Source organism: Periophthalmus magnuspinnatus, chromosome 2 (genome assembly GCF_009829125.3).
Source record: "Periophthalmus magnuspinnatus isolate fPerMag1 chromosome 2, fPerMag1.2.pri, whole genome shotgun sequence".
In the NCBI taxonomy this organism is placed as follows: Eukaryota; Metazoa; Chordata; class Actinopteri; order Gobiiformes; family Gobiidae; genus Periophthalmus; species Periophthalmus magnuspinnatus.
In genome coordinates, this window is record NC_047127.1 from 13,488,223 (window position 1) to 13,509,625 (window position 21,403).

The 21,403-nt window shown below is 42.3% G+C and overlaps 1 protein-coding gene across 1 annotated transcript; it reads right to left on the reverse strand.

Moving 5' to 3' along the window:
- Nucleotides 1-632: 632 nt before the first annotated feature.
- LOC117382949 (XK-related protein 6-like) lies at nucleotides 633-14,062 on the reverse strand. The gene is made up of 5 exons (XM_033980197.2): nucleotides 13,491-14,062; nucleotides 6,501-6,697; nucleotides 2,973-3,390; nucleotides 1,556-1,844; nucleotides 633-848 (listed from the first exon to the last, which is right to left on the reverse strand). The coding sequence occupies exons 1-5, from the start codon at nucleotides 14,060-14,062 to the stop codon at nucleotides 633-635; spliced, it is 1,692 nt and encodes a 563-aa protein (XP_033836088.1).
- Nucleotides 14,063-21,403: the final 7,341 nt, after the last annotated feature.

The window sequence follows — 21,403 nt, forward strand, 5'->3', positions numbered from 1 at the left end:
TGATGATACATTAGAGTCAAGGATACAGTTTGTAGCTGGCTATGTATGAGATTCGATTTCTAGTTTATAGGTGCCATTTTGAGGACTTTTGACCATTCAGATGATACTATTTGAAGTTACCACTTTTCATATGCCCCTTGAAAGGTGGAACAGTGTAATTTTAATATACTGACTGGTAATTGTAGTAGGCTGATTAAAAAATAATAATAAAATAAAAAATAATTTAAACCTATAGGATAAAGTTTAGAGAGATTTACTGTATTTTTATAAACCATTCTATGAATTTTAATTTGAATATTTGAAGTTTTGAAAAAAATGTTTTTCTGAAATTGGAGTGAATGATTTTTTCATAAATTTGAGTATCATTTTTCGTAAATTTGAGTAGGATTTTTTGTAAATTTGAGTAAGATTTTATTCGTAATTTGAGTAGGATTTTTTTGTAAATTTGAGTAGGATTTTTTTCGTAAATTTAAGTATGATTTTTCATAAATTTGAGTATGATTTTTCGTAAACACTGATCAGCCCATATCTTTCCACTGTCTGCTACAAGGCGGTTTGTGATGTATTTTATGTTGTCATTTACATGTATCCCATGGTGCACCAGTGCTAATGTGTGAGCGCATGTTTTTGTGTCAAAGTGAGGACTCGTACTGCAATAGTTCGTACAGGAGAGGCCCGTCTCGATAGCGAATGCCCACTGCGGCTGGGGTAATGTACTGCAGTATGTTTATAGTCCTTCGCAGACGCCGGTCCACGTAGTGAGCATCCCAGGCAGGGTACCTCTTCCGGGGCATGTCGATCTTGATGAGAGGGCCCTCTGGTTTGGAAGTGGGGGGAGAAGACCTCACCTGGAAGACAACATGTGAGAAGGTAATGCAGTATGTTTATGAGTATACATATTGTACATTTGAACTTGTGGCAAAATAAAGTGACAAGAACTGAACCAGGCTTAAACAGGACAAGACTGCAGACTTCAACCAGGTCTAAATATGGACTAAAACTGCTCTGACCTAGGCAAACTTCTAGGTCTTAACCAGGACTACACCAGGTCAGACCAGGGACCATACCAAGACCAAAGTAGAGGTAAGTCAAATTTGTTCTAAACCAGATCTATAGGGGTGGACGTAAAAAAAAAACTTTAAAAAAAGCAGACATTACAAATTAATTTCATTCATGCAGATAGTACATTTTATGTTGCCTGGTAACTAAAGCTGTCTGCTGCTTCTGAGAGTTCTCACTTAACTGCGGTTGGTTGAATCCACCTGTCAATCATAGAGAATGATAGAGGCTGACCAATAGGGGGAGTGGGTGGGAGCAACTTCATGAGCAACAAAATCAACAAAATTGCTTATGGTTACAGGGATCGGATCACAATGGTTTGTTTTGTTTTTTTATCAGCACATCCCCCCTGCCCTTACCTAAAGTAGGCTAGCTCAGGACTAAATCAGGAGTAAACCAGTGTTATGGATGGAGTAAACTAGGACTAAACCAGAACCTTAATAATTACATAACTAAACTATAAAAGTATCAGTACTAAACCTGTATTTCTCCTCACCTGAAACACAGGAAGACAAGACTCAGCCACGTCTTCCTCTGTCTGTGATTTGGTCATGTGAGCTGGAGTGGGTGGAGCGGTGGGCGGAGCCGAGGGGGGTAAGGGCAGGCCCCACAGAAGCTGAGCACAACAGGAAGAGGCGGGACTTGGGTGCAGGTGCGCGGTTGCCGGGTGGAGGAAACCGTAGTACAATAACATGATCAGCACCCCCCCTGCGAATGTGAGATAGACCCCACACAGCACTGGGACTGCATAGGAGTCAGTCTGAGCCGGGTCTCTGTAGGCGTACCTGCAAAGGACACAACAGTCACATACACAATAGGACCAGGTAAGTCATGTTCGCAGTGTAATAAAAATACATTTGGAGTTTCATTGCCTGAAGGGTCTAGAACCGGACTATAGAGAGTGAAAAACCTCTGTTTTAGCTTGGGACAATCCATTTTGGTATCTATAGTGTGTCTATATAGCACATAGCTGCCTCATATAAAACAAAAAAACAAATACAGATCACACAATACATAGGAAAACAATAAAACACCAAGATATCCTGTCTAGCTAGTGTTAAATGCCAGGGAGAAGAGATGAGTTTTCAGTCTAGTTTTAAACTGTGTTAAAGACTGAGAGGATCTGACAGGCAGAGGGCGCTGTTCCATATTCTGGGCACTGCCACAGAAAAGGCTATGGTCTTGAGCTTGTTTTTGGGCACAGCTGATCTCAGGGCTCTGGGTGGAGTATAGAGCTGCAGTAATTCCCTAAAATAAAGAGGACCCATAGAGTGCACACATTTAAAAAATAAAGGACCCATAGAGTGCACACATTTAAACATAAAGGACCCATAGAGTGCACACATTTAAACACAATCAATAATATTTTGAATTGCACCTGATATGAAAAAGGAACCAGTGCAGTGCCATGTGCCTCTAAAATCCTCTAAAATTCTCTTATAATTCAGAACAGGACATATCAGTTCTATTACATGAGATAAATTTGGTTCTTCTGTTGTTGATTCTGCAAAAATCCACACCGTTTGTCAGTCCTCTGCGTTATCTTTACCCCCATTTTACTCGTAAGCCGCCATGTTTATTTTGACACAAAGAGACCAAGTGTTTCTCTGATTGGTTAATCCACCTCTCTGATATTGGTGACACCGGATGCAGTTCCAGACCCGCACGTCTTAGTGAAGTTTTGTCAAAGTGTGTGTTTTTGCGAGGTCTTCTCTGTATTGCAGTTTTAGAGTTCACTTAATTTTTTTTGCCAAACCCCAAAAAGTACAGTACAAGTCGGTTCCTTTCCTCAAAAAACACAAACATTTATAGAGTTTCAATGTAATTTTGACACTTTTGATCGAGTTTACATGCTTCTAACACATCAAGTTAATGAAGAAATACCTGACTTTGTGTGTTGCCTTGTTACTCACCACAACCCGGTTAGAAAGGTGTTCTCCGCCAGCACCACAGTGTAGTACGCCACCATCCTATGTCTAGTCCTGCCTTCTTTCACATTGAACCAGCAGAAGATATAAACAATCCCCACCACCATGTTGAACAGCACCTCCTCCCATTTGGACATGCAGAAATCCGTCCCTCCATGCACCACCCAGAAGGCCATGGCGCACCAATGGACCACCACGAAAATGCCAAAGTAAATATGGAACAACGAGGCGAAGAGAGCCAACGAGAGGACGCGGGAGGAGATGGTAAAGAGACGCCAAAACAGGTGTAGCAGGGCGCCGCGGTAACTCATGCTCCGCTGGTCGTCACGGGAGTCGCGGAGGAGCTTGTGGTAAGAGGCGAGGACCCAGGCGAGAGAGAGCAGAGAGGCCAGAGAGGAGATGCCTGCGAAACAAAAGATACAAGAGGGGACAGTACTACATTGCTGCTTTTCAAATGGCAAATGGATTTAAGTGGTTTGCAGTGGTTCAAAGTTACACCTCACTGCAAGTTTATAACTGTTTTTCAACAACTTTCAGAGGTCAGAGCGCAGTTTTGTCTGACTTATGACTTATTTAGACCTCAAAAACTGCTTATACAATATATCTGTACTGGGGCAGGACACATTTTGCTCAAATACATGGAAATAAAACTGAATACAGGTCTTTCAACTGAGAAAAATGATACAAAATACAATCCTACTCTTACCTTGGGACGGTCTGATCAAGATTATGAAGCAAATTAATAACTTCAGTCAAGGAATACATTATCCAAATGACTTTAAAGGGGCACTATGTAACTTTTCTGAGGTTAGGGTCAGCCCTTATCTCTATGGAGGTGTTGTTGCTTCACCTGGAATGTTCCCAAGTATTGCATTCAATTTATTCTTTCAGACAAGCAGGAGACACCTTCAGGCCAAATTACAGATCAGATCTGTGGAGAGCTGACCCATGTTTTTGCATGAGTAGCTCAGTTGGTAGAGTGTGGTGAAGCGGTGTGAAGGTTGGCGGTTTGAATCCTGCTCTAGACATAAACAGCAATGGTAGAGACGTCGGATCTACTGACTCATAAGTTGGTGGTGTGATTCCAGCTCCCGCAGATGAACGCTGTTGTTGTGTCCTTGGGCAAGACACTTAACCCACCGCGCCCCCAGTGTCTGCGTACTCTGGCGTATGAATGTGCGTGTGAACGGGTGAGCGGTTCCTTGATGTAAAGCGCTTTGAGCCTTGAAGGTAGAAAAGCGCTATGTAAAAACGTGACCTTTTACCATTTACCCATCAGCATCACTTGTAATTGAATAAATTTACGATAGTTCATTTTAATGCCAAACTGTGGAACATTCCAGGCCAGTGGGGGTCAAACTTAAATTCACTGAGTTTGACATATGTGTTCCAGACCTATAAATACATCGCTCATCGCCATGGAGTTGCGCAAGTGGCAGAACCCCAACCATAAAAGCTGCATAGTGTACCTTTAAAATACATAGAGTGAGCAAACGTGAGCAAAAATAAAGTTGTCGTGTTTTTCTCCTAACCTACTTCCCAGCATCACGACCGGCCTTAGTTTAAATGTAGATTTTTGTGTTGATGAGTCATACTTTAAAGAGCTGGACACAAACGCACTGACTCACTACTTACAGATGTAACATTTTGGTGATGACAGAGCACAGCCTAAATATAAACGCCCCATCGTACCCCTCATTTAGGCCGAATGACCACATGACTGATAATGACTAATAATAATACAGTCATTTGTTTTGTATAACCTTATATAATCAAACTTCATTAAAGGTCCACTATGTAACTTTTCTGCTCATGGAGAAGGTGGGTGAAGTTTCTGCCGCCTGCTTGCCTTCACGAATATGCTATTGTTTGCCTTGCCCCCCCACAGTAGGGCATTAAACTTTTGCATCCACCGAGCCAAGTTACGCGTCAGATCTATGGAGACATGACCCTACTCACAGCAAGAATGCGTGTTATTAAATGTATTTCTGAGCAAAAAAAGTAAAGTAATTTGATAAATGCAAGATGGATAAGTCTAACGCCATACTGTGGAACCTTCTCTAGGCAAAGTAATAACATCACCATGGAAACAAGCAGCTGGTAAAAGTCACAACAGACTATACTTACACTTTTTGCTTTTTAGTAGAGGCAGTAACGATAGTAGTTTTATTTAGATTCAATCAGGAGTAATATTTTTGTTTGTACTTGATTCTGTCTGGTAAAAAAGTATTTGAAATCCCAGTCAACAATTGTTAATTATACAGAGTCGACTCTGATGCTAATTGCTAATTGTTGTCTATGCACCTATTCATTATCTTGTGCTCAAACAGGCTCCGAAAACACAGCATTAAAACAAGGACTAAACAGGGACCTAACCTGGAACTAAACCAGGACTACAACAGGACCAAGCCAAGTCTACATCAGGACTAGAATGGGTCCAAACCGAGTCTACATTAGGACTAAACCAGGTCTAGAACAGGACTAAACCAGGACTAGAACAGGACCAAACCAAGTCCACATCAGGAGTAGAACAGGACTAAACCAGGACTAGAACAGGACTAAACCAGGACTAAAACAGGACCAAACCAAGTCTATATTAGGACTAAACCAGGATTAGAATAGGACCAAGTTAAGTCTACACCAGGACTAGAACAGGACCAAACCGAGCCTAGATCAGAACTAAACCAGGACTAGAAAAGGACCAAACCGAGTCTACATCAGACCTAAACCAGGACTAGAACAGGACTAAACCAGGACTAGAAAAGGACCAAACCGAGTCTAGATCAGACCTAAACCAGGACTAGAACTGGACTAAACCAGGACTAGAAAAGGACCAAACCAAGTCTACATCAGGACTAAACCAGGACTAGAACAGGACTGAACCAGGACTAAAACAGGACCAAACCAAGTCTATATTAGGACTAAACCAGGATTAGAATAGGACCAAGTCAAATCTACACCAGGACTAGAACAGGACCAAACCGAGCCTAGATCAGAACTAAACCAGGACCAGAAAAGGACCAAACCGAGTCTAGATCAGACCTAAACCAGGACTAGAACTGGACTAAACCAAGTCTACATCAGAAATAAACCAGGACTAGAACAGGACCAAACAGAGTCTATATTAGGACTAAACCAGGATTAGAATAGGACCAAATCAAGTGTACACCAGGACTAGAACAGGACCAAACCGAGTCTACAGTGTGTGATGACAGACATTCAATAACACGTGTAGATATTGTGCAGTTGTGTGGTTTGGAGCAGAGTTCAGCCTTAAAAGCTAAGCTTTTCTATTTTTGTACTTAAACGGCATTAATTCAAAGCACACCTTATGTATGTTCATTGCTTTAAAGGTCCACTACGTAACTTTTCTGGTGGAGGACCTGCCAGCTAAAGTACATCCATTGCGGCCACAGTATGCAATAAAACGCCACTCATGTACGTGTAACTCAACAAATTCATGATAGATTAATGCAGTTTAATGCCATACTGTGGAACATTCCAGATACTCACATTGCAGCGTCTCGGCTCTGTTCTCCTGGATCATGATGCAGAGCTGTAGGACCAGTTGAGGGGCAGACTCCAGGAAGGTCTCGAGCAGCCGCAGCATGTTGACGTCCGCGTATTCAAACATCATGGCCCAGTACCACCTCCTCTGGTGCTCCTTCTGCCTCCGAGACATGATACCCAGGTACAGCGTGCGGATATACCTGCAAAAAGAGCGAGAAAGAGGGAGAAAGTCAGCCATCTTGGTTTTGAAACTTTGTTAACTTGAAATTATTCCTTCTACAAACAAAATCTCCTTTCTTATTCTGTGTAATCCTGCTAACCCTGTGCAAACATGCTCTGAAATGTGATTCTTATATTCATTTGTTCATATTTCAGCCGTTTTGTCAATTCTTCAGGTTTAAAATGTGAACTTTGAACAGAATCCTTTTATTAAAACGTAAATCACAAATCTGATCGCAATGCTTTTCAGATAAATCACAATTACGGTATATATTTTACCCAAATCGTTCAGCTCTAATTGACATAATATTACTGTTTTCAGGCATAACAATAATGCAATATGGGCAAAAACAAACACATTATTTACACAGATGTATTGTTTCATACTCAGGTAAAGTGCATATGGATGTACCTGGAAAAAGTGAGTCGCATTTTTATATAGCGCTTTTTCACCTTCAAGGCACTCAAAGCGCTTTACATCAAGGTACCGCTCGCCCATTCACACACGCAAGGACACAACACCGGCGTTCATCTGTGGGAGCTGGAATCGCACCGTCAACCTGTCGGTCAGTGGATGTGACCGCTCGACCAATGATGTTTATGTCGAGAGCGGGATTCGAACCGCCAATTGTCAGATTAGAGGATGAACACTACTGTAAAAGACTAGACGTGATTTTATGGAAATTTGACTAAGCGCAACAACAGATTTAAGGTATTTTTGTATTTCTTCAATCATTTCGAGATTTTTATTTAGAAATTGAAGTAAAACTGGCGTGTCAGTGAATCACAAGTCCAGCTGTTCTGTTCTAGGAGCGAACTATACTCTTTCTTAACTGTAATATGTCATTTTTAAATAACATTTTCAATATAATTCATTCATTTATTTTCTTGTTTTGTTGTTTTTTTTTGCTTTGTCTGTCGCACAAACAAAACAAGCTGGTATAAAGCCCATTTTGAGCATATATTTGAATTAAATTTCATTATGTAGATACATGTCATTTGACTAATAAAACAAAAAAAGGATTATTTTCTTTAAAAATCTATTTGGAAGTAAAAACATGTGGTACTAAACGGAGGCTAAATCCTGCTAGGTACATAAACATCACTGGTTGAGCGGTCACATCCACTAACCCACAGGTTGTCGGTGCGATTCTAGCTCCCATAGATGAGCACTGTTTTCGTGTCCTTGGGCAAAACACTTAACCCACCTCGCACCAGTGTCTGCGTACACTGCTGTATGAATGTGTGCGTAAATGTGCGAGCGGTTCCTTGATGTAAACCGCTTCGAGCCATAATAACCATAATATTAATTCAATCTTACCCCATATTTAACTATAAAATAAAAGCCGTCACCTTTACACTAAACCCGCGCCCTTCTTCCCTAATTACAAACATTTGCCATTCATCGTCGTAATAAATGAAGCCTCAAAAGCTGCGTAGGGGATCCAGATGTGAAATACATGTAGGTGGGATGTGGCTTCAATTAAAATGCTTGAAGGCAGTTGTGTGTGTGTGTGTGGGGGGGATGCTAACATATGTGCTAATGTAGTCTAATGAGTTTCCTATGGGCCTGTATACACGCCTCTCTCCAGTCCATAGTGTGTTAGCCGGTCTCTTGCATTATTCATTGTTTCGTGCTATTAGAGCCAGCTGGTTTTGAACATATATGAGAAATATTGTATAGCGTGAATGTTATAACGGAGAAGAACTGAAGGATTTGGGGAAAAAGATATGATTGTGACACGTTTGTACAGATCTAAACGACGGGATTAGTGTGTGTTTTATGCAGAATAAGAAAGAAGAAATGATGCTACTTCTTCAAAATAAAATCCTTCTACCTATAACTACTTGACCATAATCTTAAAATACAGCAAAAATATGTGTAATGGCACTAGGTTAACAGCAAAACAAGTCAATATTTTGGTCATTTTTCTCCCAGTAACCACCTCCACCATCCCCTCCCCCAATTCTTACTCTCTCCCCACGTTACAACGATCTATCTCAATCAGACTGTGCCATTTTTTTCTGAAGTATAAAGACCCAAGCGTTGTCCCCCTCCCTCCTTCCCTTGCGTTCAGGTTGGAGAGTCCATTTTGGCGGACGGCGGGGGTGGTGTGTATAGTATACGACGCATTACAGCGGTTGGTTGGTTGGTTGGTTGGTTGGTGGGGGGTGGGTTACAACCAGGGAGGGAGAGATTGTAAACATAGAAGGAGGAGAGGAAGAAAAGGGCCAGAGGCAACGCTAGGCCATTACAAAGCTCTGTATACAAAAAAGGTTTGCTGTGTAACTTGCGAATCCGCTGCGTGCTCGTTTCCGTACGTCTTTACCTGGATTGTACCACACTACAGCGTTAAACACATATATTTGATGCACTTGTTCAATTATGGTTGTTTTTATTGTTAGTATCACCTATTGTTTCCATGGAGAGAGTGACAATACTGCTTTGGTGTTGTATTTCTCAAGTCTAATCCAATGCGTAAGGGTCAAAGTTCAGGTTTCTAGCTGTAAGTCTCGGAATTGTGAGAAATTGGGACTGTTGCCATAGCGATTAACAGCTTAAAACAAAATATTATAGCTTCGGAATGGGGAAAAGTCTTCAAAATGTTGCCGAAACACGTAAATCTAAAAACAGATGCAGGTGTGAATGTTTATGTTAAATGTTTATCACCAGATTATAAAAGTGCATTAGTGGCACCAGTGTATCCAGTTTGAATTAATGAAATGCAAAATAATAAAAGATTTGTTTCCCGTTTCAGTTCGAGCACGGTCAGTTTTTACACGTAGACAATCACGAAGTCTTGTTTTAAAAGTTCCAGTATCAAAGTCCATCAAGCAAGTGAAATAATCAGGCAGTTTATCGCCGTAGTCCCACATAAATACATTTATACAGTGTTGTTCTCTTCTGACGGATAGCGATGGCCAACCTGCTGTTATGAAACGAAGGGCTGAGTGAAAGAGTGTGTCTAAACGTTTCAAAGTAGAAGCTGAAGTCTGCATGTGTATTTAATGCTTGAGCTTCAAACCAGAAAGCATTGAATCATATCAACTCTCCCTAATTAGTTTACTTTATACAGAAGAGAACAGCTCCCTTTGCAGCTCTGAATATTTTTGCATCTTGGAGTAAACACAAATCCCAAATAAAATGGCCAAATAAATTGCACTGTCTGTACTACTAAAACTACTACACTACTGCACTACCGACGTCCTGAGTATCATTTTTATTTCAAATTTTCCTAAAACGAATCATTTACATTGTATTTTGTGCTGTGTAGCCTTTATATAGAGAGGCTGCTTCCTGCTTTTCTTTATGGAGATGTTAATGATTTTCCTGGAATGTTCCACAGTCAGTTACGGGAAGTAACTGAATCCATGCACTGAAAGTACATATTGAGATTACTAATTTTGAGTACAGTTGCTGTTTTGTTGGTGGTATTCAGAGTACAGTTACTTTCCTACATTAAAAGCGAAGTGACTATACTCTGACATGTAATTTTGGCTTTGAACTGTGCATAGGTGAGGCAAAAAATCTCTCTAAATGGATATAAATTGGACATAAATGAATGCATAACAAACAAAAATGCAACAAAAATACATCTGTTTGTAAGTTTATGTCATGTTTTATACTCTAATATAATGTGACGCTGTGTAAAAGTATTCAAAGTACTCAGAATACAGTACTCTGATTGGACAATGTAACGGAATATGCTACAAAATACATGATTTATGCAGGTTTTCAGGGTTCTGTAACTAAATAGCTTATCTATATCCATGGAGACCAGCACGTGAATCCACCAGGCCAAGTTATGCTAAGTTACAGGTCAGATCTGAGGAAAGGTGACCCCACTTCAGGTAAAAATGATGTACAGTATTTCAACGTATTTCTACAACAAACCTAATTTAAATGTAAAAAATGCAAGATAGATACTTTTTCTGTCATATTGTGGAACATCCCATGCAAAGTAATAACATCTCCATGGGGACAAGCACCAGAAAAAGTACACAGTGCATCTTTAAGCTTAGATTTTTTTTTTTTTTTTCGCTAGTGTCATGATACTAAAATTTCAAACTCGATTTCGATACTAATGATAAGGAAAAAGGAATCTAAAAGCTCTTTTTTTTTTTTTTTACACAATATTGTAATTTTTAACACATTTGTTTATTTCATTTGGTCTTAAAGTAGCTCTGAAAAAACTCAAGATGAAACTATTGAGGTAAAGTCAAATTTGATCCACTTGTATATTTTTTTTTCTTTTTTTCCAGTATCAGTAGTTGCTCAAATGAGTCTAGCTTCGATACCACTTTTATTATAGTAACCGGTCACATTTTTATATATCACTTTTCACACACACTTTTACGTTAAGAGCGGGATTCGAATCTCCAATCTCGAATCACCGCACAAACACTCTACCAACTGATTCTTTTAAGGGCACTCAGCACAACAGTATCTTTTATGAAAATCTCTGCCACCTTTTTTTTTTCTTTTTTAAATCTTATCACAACAATTATCACCTCCCCTCCCGGCCCGTGTCTCCCTGACCGGGCCGGCTAACGCGGTGCCAGCAGCGCAGATGTCTCGTGGCTTTGTACTCCCCGTGCTCGCTGTTAGAGGAGTCAGAGAGGTTCTAACACCATTTTTCCACTGGTCTCACACTGTAGCACGCTCCAGCACACATGCAAAGCCCAGCGCATACGCCGTACTAACACCACCGCTGCCGACGTTTAAGAAATGATCATGTCCGCGGGGGATGAAGACGAGGCGAGGGAAAAGAAGAAGGAGCAGTCTGTCACAACATAGACATAGACAGGCGGTAGTAGTAGTAGCAGTAAGAGTAGGAGTAGTACCAGGAGTAATAGCGATGTCATTTTCAGGATCGCTTGAGTGAATAAAATCATTAACCTGATACTAGTAGTAGTAAAGTAGTTTTAGTAGTAGCAGCAGATGTAAAATCAATTGCAATACGGGGACAAGTACAAGAGGAAAGTGTATTACCACATAGGAGCTAGGTATTAGTAGTATTTGTTGTAGTAGTAGTAGTAGTAGTAGTAGTCATCATCATGGGTGCGGGAGTCAGAAGTAGAATCGAGTAGTAGAAGTACTTCTCGTGGTAGCAGCAGCAGTAGTAGTAGTGGTAGTAATAGTAATAGTAGTAGAAGCAGTAGTAGTAATAGTAGTAGTAGTAGTAGAAGCAGTAGTAGTAGGAGTAATAGCAGCAGCAGTAGTAGCAGTAGTAGTAGTAGCTGTGGGAGTAGTAGTTGTAGTATAAGCAGTAGTAGTAGTAGTAGTAGTCATGGGAACAGGAGTCAGAAGTGGGATCGATAGTATAAAGGTACACGTTTAATAGGGTGAAATAGTAGTAGTTGTACTTCTCGTAGTAGCAGCAGCAGCAGCAGCAGCAGCAGTAGTAGTAGTAGTAGTGGTAGAACAGCATTATATAGTGCAGCATTGAACCATAACCTTTAGTTTTATCTAAGTACGTTTCTTCAAGTAATGAGTATAATGTAAACTGAAAATGTTAGCTTTACATATATATTATAGAAGTGTGTGGAGAAGTAGTATCAAGATAGTTCTCCAAAATCAGCAGTAGAAGCATGGCAGTAACATTATTAATACTTAAGTAGGAGTAGTAGTAGTAGTGGTAGAAGTAGTAGTAGTAGTTGTCATTGTAGTATTGCTGTTGCTGACAAGTGCCTTTGTGGATGCTCTTTCTTTGCAGTACTTTCTATTCTCCGTGTGAGTGGTGATAAACAGTTGTAATAGGTTGTGTTGTATGACTCATGCCAAAACTGTAGCTTGATAATTATAACATTTACTAGGGGCCTTGCTCTTTCTCCAAATATTGATTGAACGGACACAGAAAAAGCACTGGTGAGTGTGTAGGGAGCCTTCACTTCCTGATTTGATTATCTGTCAAAACACCCTCTCCATTATTCTTAAGCTGTTTTGTATTTAGTTCTGTACCATGACTCTTGAGGAACTGACCGTGGTGCTGAAATAGACTCAATGTATTTTACCTACGTCTCTTCTTGTTGTTCTGTACAACTTGTTGCATTAATATTTGGTTAACACATTTATGCCCAGGTTAAGTTCTAATGTAGGTTTAGTTTGGGCTCATTCTCGTCTTGCTTTAGTCCCTGTTTTGACGGTGCAAGTGTGAACAGAGCCTTAGTCTGTTTATCTGGCCCAACTGTCTACACTGATATCAGGTGCTAGACTGAAAACACGAGCTGAAATGTTGTGAGGTCACCCAGTTTATTTCAGTGTTCCCCTCCCTTTCCCTTAAACCTGTCATCATGATCCCAGCTCTCTTTTCTCCCTGTTACATTGTCTAGACATGCCATAGCAGCTATTAAAGAGGAACCACTGTCTGAGGAATGAGGAACCGTCCTGTCAAAATATAGGCACGTACTCCGACAGTGATGGAGACTTATAACGAGATGCTGAAGTCTATTCTTGTAGCACATTTGTAACTTTCTGCAGCTATATTCTCAAATGGGATGTCCCAACAAGGCATAACAGGAAGACAGAAAGTCCATGGTAAATGTGTACACTTTTGTATTCTGTTTTTAGAAGTAATCATCTGAGAATCCTCTGGAACTACACGACCGCAGCCACACCCTGACCACAACAGGAAGTGTGAGGTTAAGGGCTGCAGTTACTCATGTAGAACTCTGAATGGGGCCTGGAGCCAGGGGCTCATGTAGTGAGGACCAGTTTAAGTCTTGGCTAAACTTAAAGTGGAGTTATGTTACATATGAGCCAGTGGACCCTACCTCCAGACCTGCCCCAGCTGCAGGATGTGGATGGTGGCCTGCCACAGCCAGATGGACGCCAGCTGCATGCGGTCCTTCCCGGGGTACAAGCAGCCCAGAGACACGGCGCCTCTCTTAGTGAGCCCCTCCACCTCCCCCAGCCCTCCCCCGGTGTAGTCCTGCACGAACCAGCGGAAGCTCAAGATCTGGACCAGCACCGAGGGCACGAGCACAAAGAAGAGCGTGAGTCCAAACCACAGGTAGTCCTGACGCCGGTAGTAGTCCACGGCCAGGCACAGGTCTGTGCCCACGTCCCAGAAGAACACGAGCAGGGCCAGGATGATCCAGAGGCAGTCGATCCACAGCTGTTCCCTGGGGGGGCAGTGGGTCTCCCGGATGCCCACTCCGCTGGCGGGCTGGCCCCCGCCCAGCAGCTTGCCGAGGCACGCGGAGCGGCAGCCCCAGTAGCAGGCCGAGGTGCGGCAGCACTGGCAGATGTGGATGGCTGCGGAGTCCAGCGGCTCCTCAGCGTCCACATCGTACAGCTGCGCGAAGCCCACCGCCGCCTTCCCCCCGTCCGACTGCGCGGGCATGTCCCCCTTCCCGCTCCTGCCCTCGGATAAACACGGCACACGCACGGTGCTGGTGTGTGGCGGGGCCCCGAGCCCCGCTGTCCCTGATCCTGAAAAGCCGCGGCTGAATCTCGCTCTCGCCCCGGGCGCGAGCGGCCATCAGAGCCGGTGACCGCGCGCTGGCGGCACCGCTGCTTTTACCGGTCCGGTTCCCGCCGCCGGGCGCCAGCGGCCAGCGGCAGCAGCGGAATGGCCCTGCATCGTCCCGTGCCGCGCGGTCACCTCGGTCGACTCCAGGCTATGACGTAATGCATCTCCCGTGGTCCTCGAGGCGTGAGTGAATGTGCTCCACCTGAGTCCCCTGAAACAGCTGCAGACCGCACTCTCTCCGGCGCAAACTCCCACTTTTCCCTCTGCTCCTACCCGCTCTCAGGCTGCAGGTGCCCGGCTTCAGCTCTTCCCCATGTCCGCTCAGGAGCTCCTCTCCCTCTGCAGCTCCTTTCCCCTCTCCTCTCACACACGACTCTCCCCGTCACTCCGCCCTCTGCCGGAGAGCAGCCCCCAAAACACCCCCCAGCACACATCTGCGCACGGGCACGCGCACGAGCACAGCAGTAAAGAACCAAATGAGATCTGCTGGAATGGATCACTCTGCAGGCAAAGAGTACTGTCAATGAGAAGAGTGAAATGATTCATTTTGGACGCTGAAGACAATATAGTAAAGATAATGACCCAGGAGGACAGGGGGTTCAGACATGTGAGCGGCATAAACAGGGAGTCACTCGTTCAGCCTATAGCCTAACTTCTTTGTATTGCTGAATCCATCATGTTCATCTCCACTGCTCCCCCCGCAGCCTCCTCCTCCTCCTACTCCTCCTCCTCCTCGTGACCGGGGCTGTGCTGTGCCAGGCTAATCATCTGCAACATATGTGCCGTCCACACCAGGCAGAGCAGATAGAGAGCAGGGGTGTGGAGCCCTTACACCGGCCAGCGCATTGTGGAGCTGTGAGCAAGATAAGGCATCAAGGCTGGATTTGGGAATTAGAAACGGGATGAACGAGAGCGAGAAGCGGGATGAGGGATCAAGGAGTGAAGGATAGACTGACAGGATGAGTGGAGCGGAGAGCATTAGGAGGAGAAAGTGTCAAAGATGGATGAAAAGAAGATGCAGTGAGAAAGTTGAGTTGTACATGAAACCACAAACCAGTGCACTGCCCCCAAACCTGTAGAAATACTATTGTATACGGAGGGGCATCTGATGTAAAATCTAATTACACATAACTGCATACTATTGACCAGGGTTTCGGGTTGTCATATACATATTTTCAAATGTTATGAATGTTCACATCTTGCAAAGACTATAGTGCACTCAAAAGGGGTCAGAACAAAAGGTTTTAAAGACCCTTTACTTTGATATTCTAAAGTTATTACAGTATTTAGGGCTGGTCTGTGCCTTTTCAAGTTCTAATACAGACTGCAGTGCGTACATTTCTTCATTATGATACGACTATTGCTTCAAAACATTACATTATCATCCGGCTGCATTATTAAGCACAATCAGATGACGAGCTAACAAGACCGAGGGGGTAGATCAAAAGATACAGAGGGAACGTCATGGAAGAAAGGAGAGTTTTATTTTTAAACAGCAGTGGAACAGCACAGACTTAATGATGTAGTGCAGGGAGAGATGTTCCTGTGTTGGTCTCGTGAACCCCGTCAACTCTCCCTGCTTTTTTTTTTTTCTCTGTGGAAGGCTCCATGCGTCTTTCCCTCCTTCCACACGTGCTCTCGGCTCCGCTCACGTTTTCCTGATGCCAGCGCTTGCACTTTTTCTCTCTTTTTCTTCTCTCTCTCTCTTCCCCCTCAGTCCCTTTCTCTCTCTATCTCCCTCTCTCTCTCTTTTGCCCCCCTCTCTCGCTCTCTTGCTATCTTTTTCACACCCTCTCCCTCCCTCTTTTTCTCCCTCCACTCTCTCTCTATCTCTCTCTTTCTCCCTCCCTTTCCCCCCCTCTCTCTCTCTCTCTCTCTCTCTCTCTCTCTCTCACACTCTCGCTCTCTTCCCCTCTCTTTATCTTTCTCTCTCTCCCCCATTTCCCCCTCTCCCTTTCTCTCTCCATCCAGTCTCTCTTTCTTTCTCCCTCTTTTTCTCTCTCCTTTCCCCTCTCTCTATCTTTCTCTCCCTCTGCCTGTGTCTTTCGCTCTCCCTTTCCCCCTCTCTCCCCCTCTTTATCTTTCCATGTCCCTCTCTCACTCTCTCTTTCTCCCCCTCTTTCTTTTTCACTCCCTCTCCCTGCTTCTCTCTTTCTCTCTCCCTCCCTCTTTTTTTTCTCTCTCTCTCCTTCCCCCTCTCTTTCTCTCTCCCCCTCTCTCTATCTACCTCTGCCCCTCTCTCTTTCCCACTCATTTTTTTCTCTTTCCCCCTCTCTCTCCCACTCTGTATCTCTCTCTCTTTTTCTACCTCTCTCTATTTCTCTCTCTCCTCCCCCCTCTATCCTTCTCTCTCTCTGTTTTTCCTGTCTCTTTCCCTCTCTTTCCCCCCTCTCTCTTTCGCTCTCTCCTCCCCCCTCTATCTTTCTCTCTCCCTCTCTGTCTTTCCTCTCGATTTCCCCCCTCTCTCTTTCTCTCTCTCCTCCCCCCTCTATTTTCTCTCTCCCTCTCTGCCTTTCCTCTCTCCCTCCCTTTCCCCCCTCTCTCTTTGTCTCTCTCCTCCCCCTCTATCCTTCTAGCTCCCTCTCTCTCTCTTTCCTCTCTCTCTCCAGGCTCTCTCTTTCTTTCTCTCTCTTTTTCTCCCCTCCTCTCTCTCCCTCGAATCGTCCGCTGGAGATTAGCCTTTCTGTTGTCATGGTGACCGAGGCTAGGCTGAAGGACGGTGTTGTTAGGGTTGGGTTTGGTTAGTCGGGTGTAGACTAAAGTGCAGAAGATTGAAGATTTTTCTAAAAAATAAACACAGAGTTCAAAAGTTAGTGTAAGTCTAAGTATACGAAGATCTAACCAAAAGATACTTTACTTGTATCGCTAAATTAGTATTCAAAATATATCTAACTATTTGGATCATGAATATACATTATACAACATACAGAATTGTCATGGTCGTCATGGTTACTCAGAAGGCAAAGAAGTACTCCAATTCAAAGTTAAAGTATTGTCACTGTCATTTTCATCTAATAAGTACAAAGCTACAGCCATATTACTACTGTGTTCATTCATTGGCAATGGGTGAAGTGTCGTGCCAAAGGACACAAAAACTGTATATCCTGCTCAGATCTGGGTTTGAACCACCAACCTTTGATTACCTTCCTCTATTCACTCTGCTTTTACAACCAAATATCATTACTACAGTCATTACAATTGACACACTTTTGAAAAATAATTGAAAAATACTTGCTTTTCAAGAGTCACATAGCAGTTAAATAAGTAGCCCTGTTCTAATAGAAGTTACACAATACACATACTCTCCCAGTAACCACACTGTTAGTATCACTACTTCATGTCCGATTGTATAGCCATCTTTTTTTTTTTTTTTTTTTTTGCAGAGTCAAGCTGAAATGAATGAATATATAAAGATCAGGCAGTGGACAGGGAGCTGACATGTACAAAACTACACAAACAAAATAAATACTTCAGCAGAGGACACTTCTGAATACACAATACATTTTACAAAAAGGGTATGATGATTTTCATTCAGCAACAATTCACTCATCAAATCACCAGCCGTCCTCTTTCTAAATCAGGGGTGTCAAACACATTTTCACCAAGGGCTACATCAGAAAAATGACTATCTCAAAGGGCCAGATGTAAAATAAATCAAACTACTTTTTTTTACTTGTTAATTATCTGTTTCTGTATTTATTACTTATTCAAGTTACAAATATTGCATATGCATTTGCCTAGATGTAAAAATATGGCTGTGTAACTGCATATCCTGATAAAATGACATTTTAAGACTATCAGACCTTTAAATTTACCCTGTCGAGAGCCACATAAAATGATGTGGAGGGCCACGTTTGGCCCGCAGGCCTTGAGTTTGACACATGTGCTCTAAATGACGCAAGGGTGCAGCTGCAGTCCTACTCTGCTCTATACGATACAGTGTGATCCAATGGGTTTTGTAGACAGATTGGCCATTTTGGTACATTTTTAGGCTCTTTAAATCAAGGAACCACTCACATATTCACACACCAGTGTACAAAGACACTGGGGGCGAAGGTTTAGTGTCTTGCCCAAGGAGCTGGAATCACACCACCAACCTTCAGATCAGTGGACAAACGCTCTACCAACTGAGCTACTGTCACCATGGTATTTAAAGTATTAAAACTGTTGTTCTAAAGTCTATAACTAAGTTTGTTGTAGCATTTTGGGCAAAACCTTTACCCCTGAACTAAAAGATCTCTGGTTTTAGTGCAAGTTTTGGTACTACTATGGTATATCTTTACCATTGCGGGATAGGGCTATTGCTATTTACTGCTGCCACTGCTGCAAACATCAAGACAATATTAAGCTAACCATATAGACTGTATACTAACACAATAAGTCTATAGGTGGGTGTTTGCAAAGTCTTTTATTCATGAACTCTAGCTCCAGCACATCCTAATGACATTATGAACCTGCAGAACAAAACAGCTGCTTAGTTTCAAAGGCGATGACTAATCCACACGTATTCACCAAAACCAGCTCCGACCTTCTTTTTCTAAAGCATCAAAAGATTTTGTGACCAAAAAAAGCCCCGAAACCTGCTTTTTCCCTCGCTCCCTGAATGCAACGCTTGCTTTTTTTTTATATATCTACTGCATTCCCAATTATGATTACGCCAAGAACCTCTTAGTGTTGATGAGTTCTCTTTCATATGGAGGGTGATTTATGAAGAATTAAGAGGCAGGCGAGGGTGAGGAGGAGTATATAGGAAGCAAGGAAAGGAACTAGGAAAGGCACAGCACTTTAAAAAATGTATTTCTAGGTGTTATGTATTTGTCTAGAAATGGCTGACCAGATTTTTCAAAATTCAAATCTGGGACACACCCGAGTTGAGATGGTTGGTATAAATAAAACTGTGAAGAAGGTGCATGACCATAGACTCTCTATATAAATGGACATAGCTAACCTGCTAGCCACCGCGTTCCAAATAGTAAGCTTCTGGTTCCATCCACTCTGGCTTCAATTCACTTTACAACGAAAAACTTTGGCCCCTCTCTCTTTAACTGCTCCTGTCAGAATCATAATTTTGGTCTTAAAATGTTCGTATTAACCCGCTCTACATGATCCTGGGGTTTTTATTTCGCTACTGTGTCTGGAAAACAAGATATAAACTAATAATAATAATAGACGAATCCGCCACCTTCTTCCCCCGAGATCTCTCCCGCTAGAGCTAGCAGGGCCTTTAATTGACAGCATTGCTAAGCGCCCGCTCCGTGCTAAACCAGCGGTGCGGGCGGGAAGGGGCGTTATCTTCATTGCCTCTTTGGTTGCAATGATACTCACGGTCAGAATTCCAAATATCCAACTCGTCTCCAAATTCACCGCTATAACTGCTAGCATCGACGAGCTTTATTTAACAGGAGCCGAACGCTATGGGTGACGTTTAGCCTTTATGTGTGACATTGTCCACTCTCGACCGACTTGTGTGGGTATATAATCTCAAGAAGTTGCATGGGAACATTTGTTTTGCCTTATTCTCATTTTCAAGCATGGTTTTCTGTATTTTACCTAAACAAATGACAATATAGTTCCTTCTTTACTGTTAGCGGGGATCAAATTGGTAAAAAATAGGAACGCTTAGAGCATTTCTTGAATAAAACTGTGGGACAAATCAATGGTTTTGGACAGGGGGACAGAGGACACAGGGCTCAAAACTGTCCCAGGTAAAAAGGGACATCTGGTCACCTTAGCCTAGAATGCTCCACAGTATGGCATTGATCTCATCTATATCCGTGGCGACAGCAGGGGACACCAACCAGGCTGGCTAAGTCACAGGTTAGATCCGTGTAGATGTGGGCTCGCTCATCGTTTTTTAATGCTTTTTCAAATCTATAAATGCGTATCCGACGAGACGCAAGATAGATACGTTTAATGTCATACTGCGGAACATTCAAGCCACGCAATAACATCTCGGAGACAAGCTGTAAGTGACATATTCTACAACACATAAGCGATTATAGCTCATCTAGTCAAAACCACTCAAATTTAGATTAAAAGTCTGAATTTTAGACGTGGCTTTTTATTTGTATTTATGTTTTTTTTTCAGTGTAGGAGCTTGCTCACATTGTCGAGACCTTTTTGGGGTTTGTAGTCAAGGTCATTGTGCAGTGTATCTTGGCACGAGCGGGATGTTGTGAAGACAGGGGTCACGGGGTCATAGATGTATTATTGATGAAGATGTTTGGTGGAGACAGGAAGACTAGAAGGACAATAACATAATATAGAACGTACACCAAAAACATCCTCCAGTTCGGTTTTACTGACCAAGATCTGGATCCCTACTACATTAAAATATATCTTACCTTACTAAATATTTACATTAAACTACACTCCCTCTGAAAACTGTGAAAAAGTGCATATAAACTCATTGAGGTGAATAATTAGGATGCTCTGAATGTATAGAGTAAATGAGGAATATCTTTGGACCACTGCAAACTGTTTAAAATGAACTACCAGTAATTTGTTTTTGATGTTTTAAGGCAGTAAAAATCCGGTGCAGCGCCTCTGAAGCTGAGGTACCCAATTTTATTTTTGTAAATGAGTAAATGTTGTGTTTTCCTCCATAGAGTATATTAAAAAGTATATAAAAGCAACACTTTTTTGACAAAATCAGACACTGCTCGTTGTTTGTAACTGATTATAAAGCATTTCATTTATAGCCATAAGCAGTGGTAGAATATGAATATTAACAGTGTGCTAAAGGGTTTGAGAGAGCTAAGAACCATGTTAGATCATTTAAATACATATTCAATTCAATTTATTTTTGTAAAGCCCAAAGTCACAACAGCAGTTGCCTCTTGAGGCTGAATGTGAACATTTAACCAACAGAAAGTTAGAAAATCAACAATGAAACAGACACTGGTCAATGGACATGCTCCCTCCTTTTACAGTTTGAGAATAGTGCACCTTTAAAATGTATATATCTCATAGTCGTAATATACAGCATTCACTATGAACTGCAGTGGGGCCAAAACCAGCCTTAGGGTACACCTTATTTGGGTCTTGTGCTGAAAAAATTCCCCCATTCCACCACAATACAATTGCTATGTGTGTTTTTGTCTATTTAGATTACAATTAGACCAAAGGTTAGTGCAGACATGTGCAACCTATGGCCTGGGGGCCACACACGGCCCTTTGGGCTTATTAATCTGGCCCAACAAACATGACTAA

Coding starts and splice junctions, on each gene's coding strand:
- LOC117382949 (XM_033980197.2), bottom strand. CDS start 14,062: ATGCCCGCGCAGTCGGACGGGGGGAAGGCGGCGGTGGGCTTCGCGCAG. Junction 6,698..13,490: donor CAGCTGGGGCAGGTCTGGAG/GTAGGGTCCACT, acceptor CTCTTTTTGCAG/GTATATCCGCACGCTGTACC. Junction 849..1,555: donor CTTGTCTTCCTGTGTTTCAG/GTGAGGAGAAAT, acceptor GTTGTCTTCCAG/GTGAGGTCTTCTCCCCCCAC.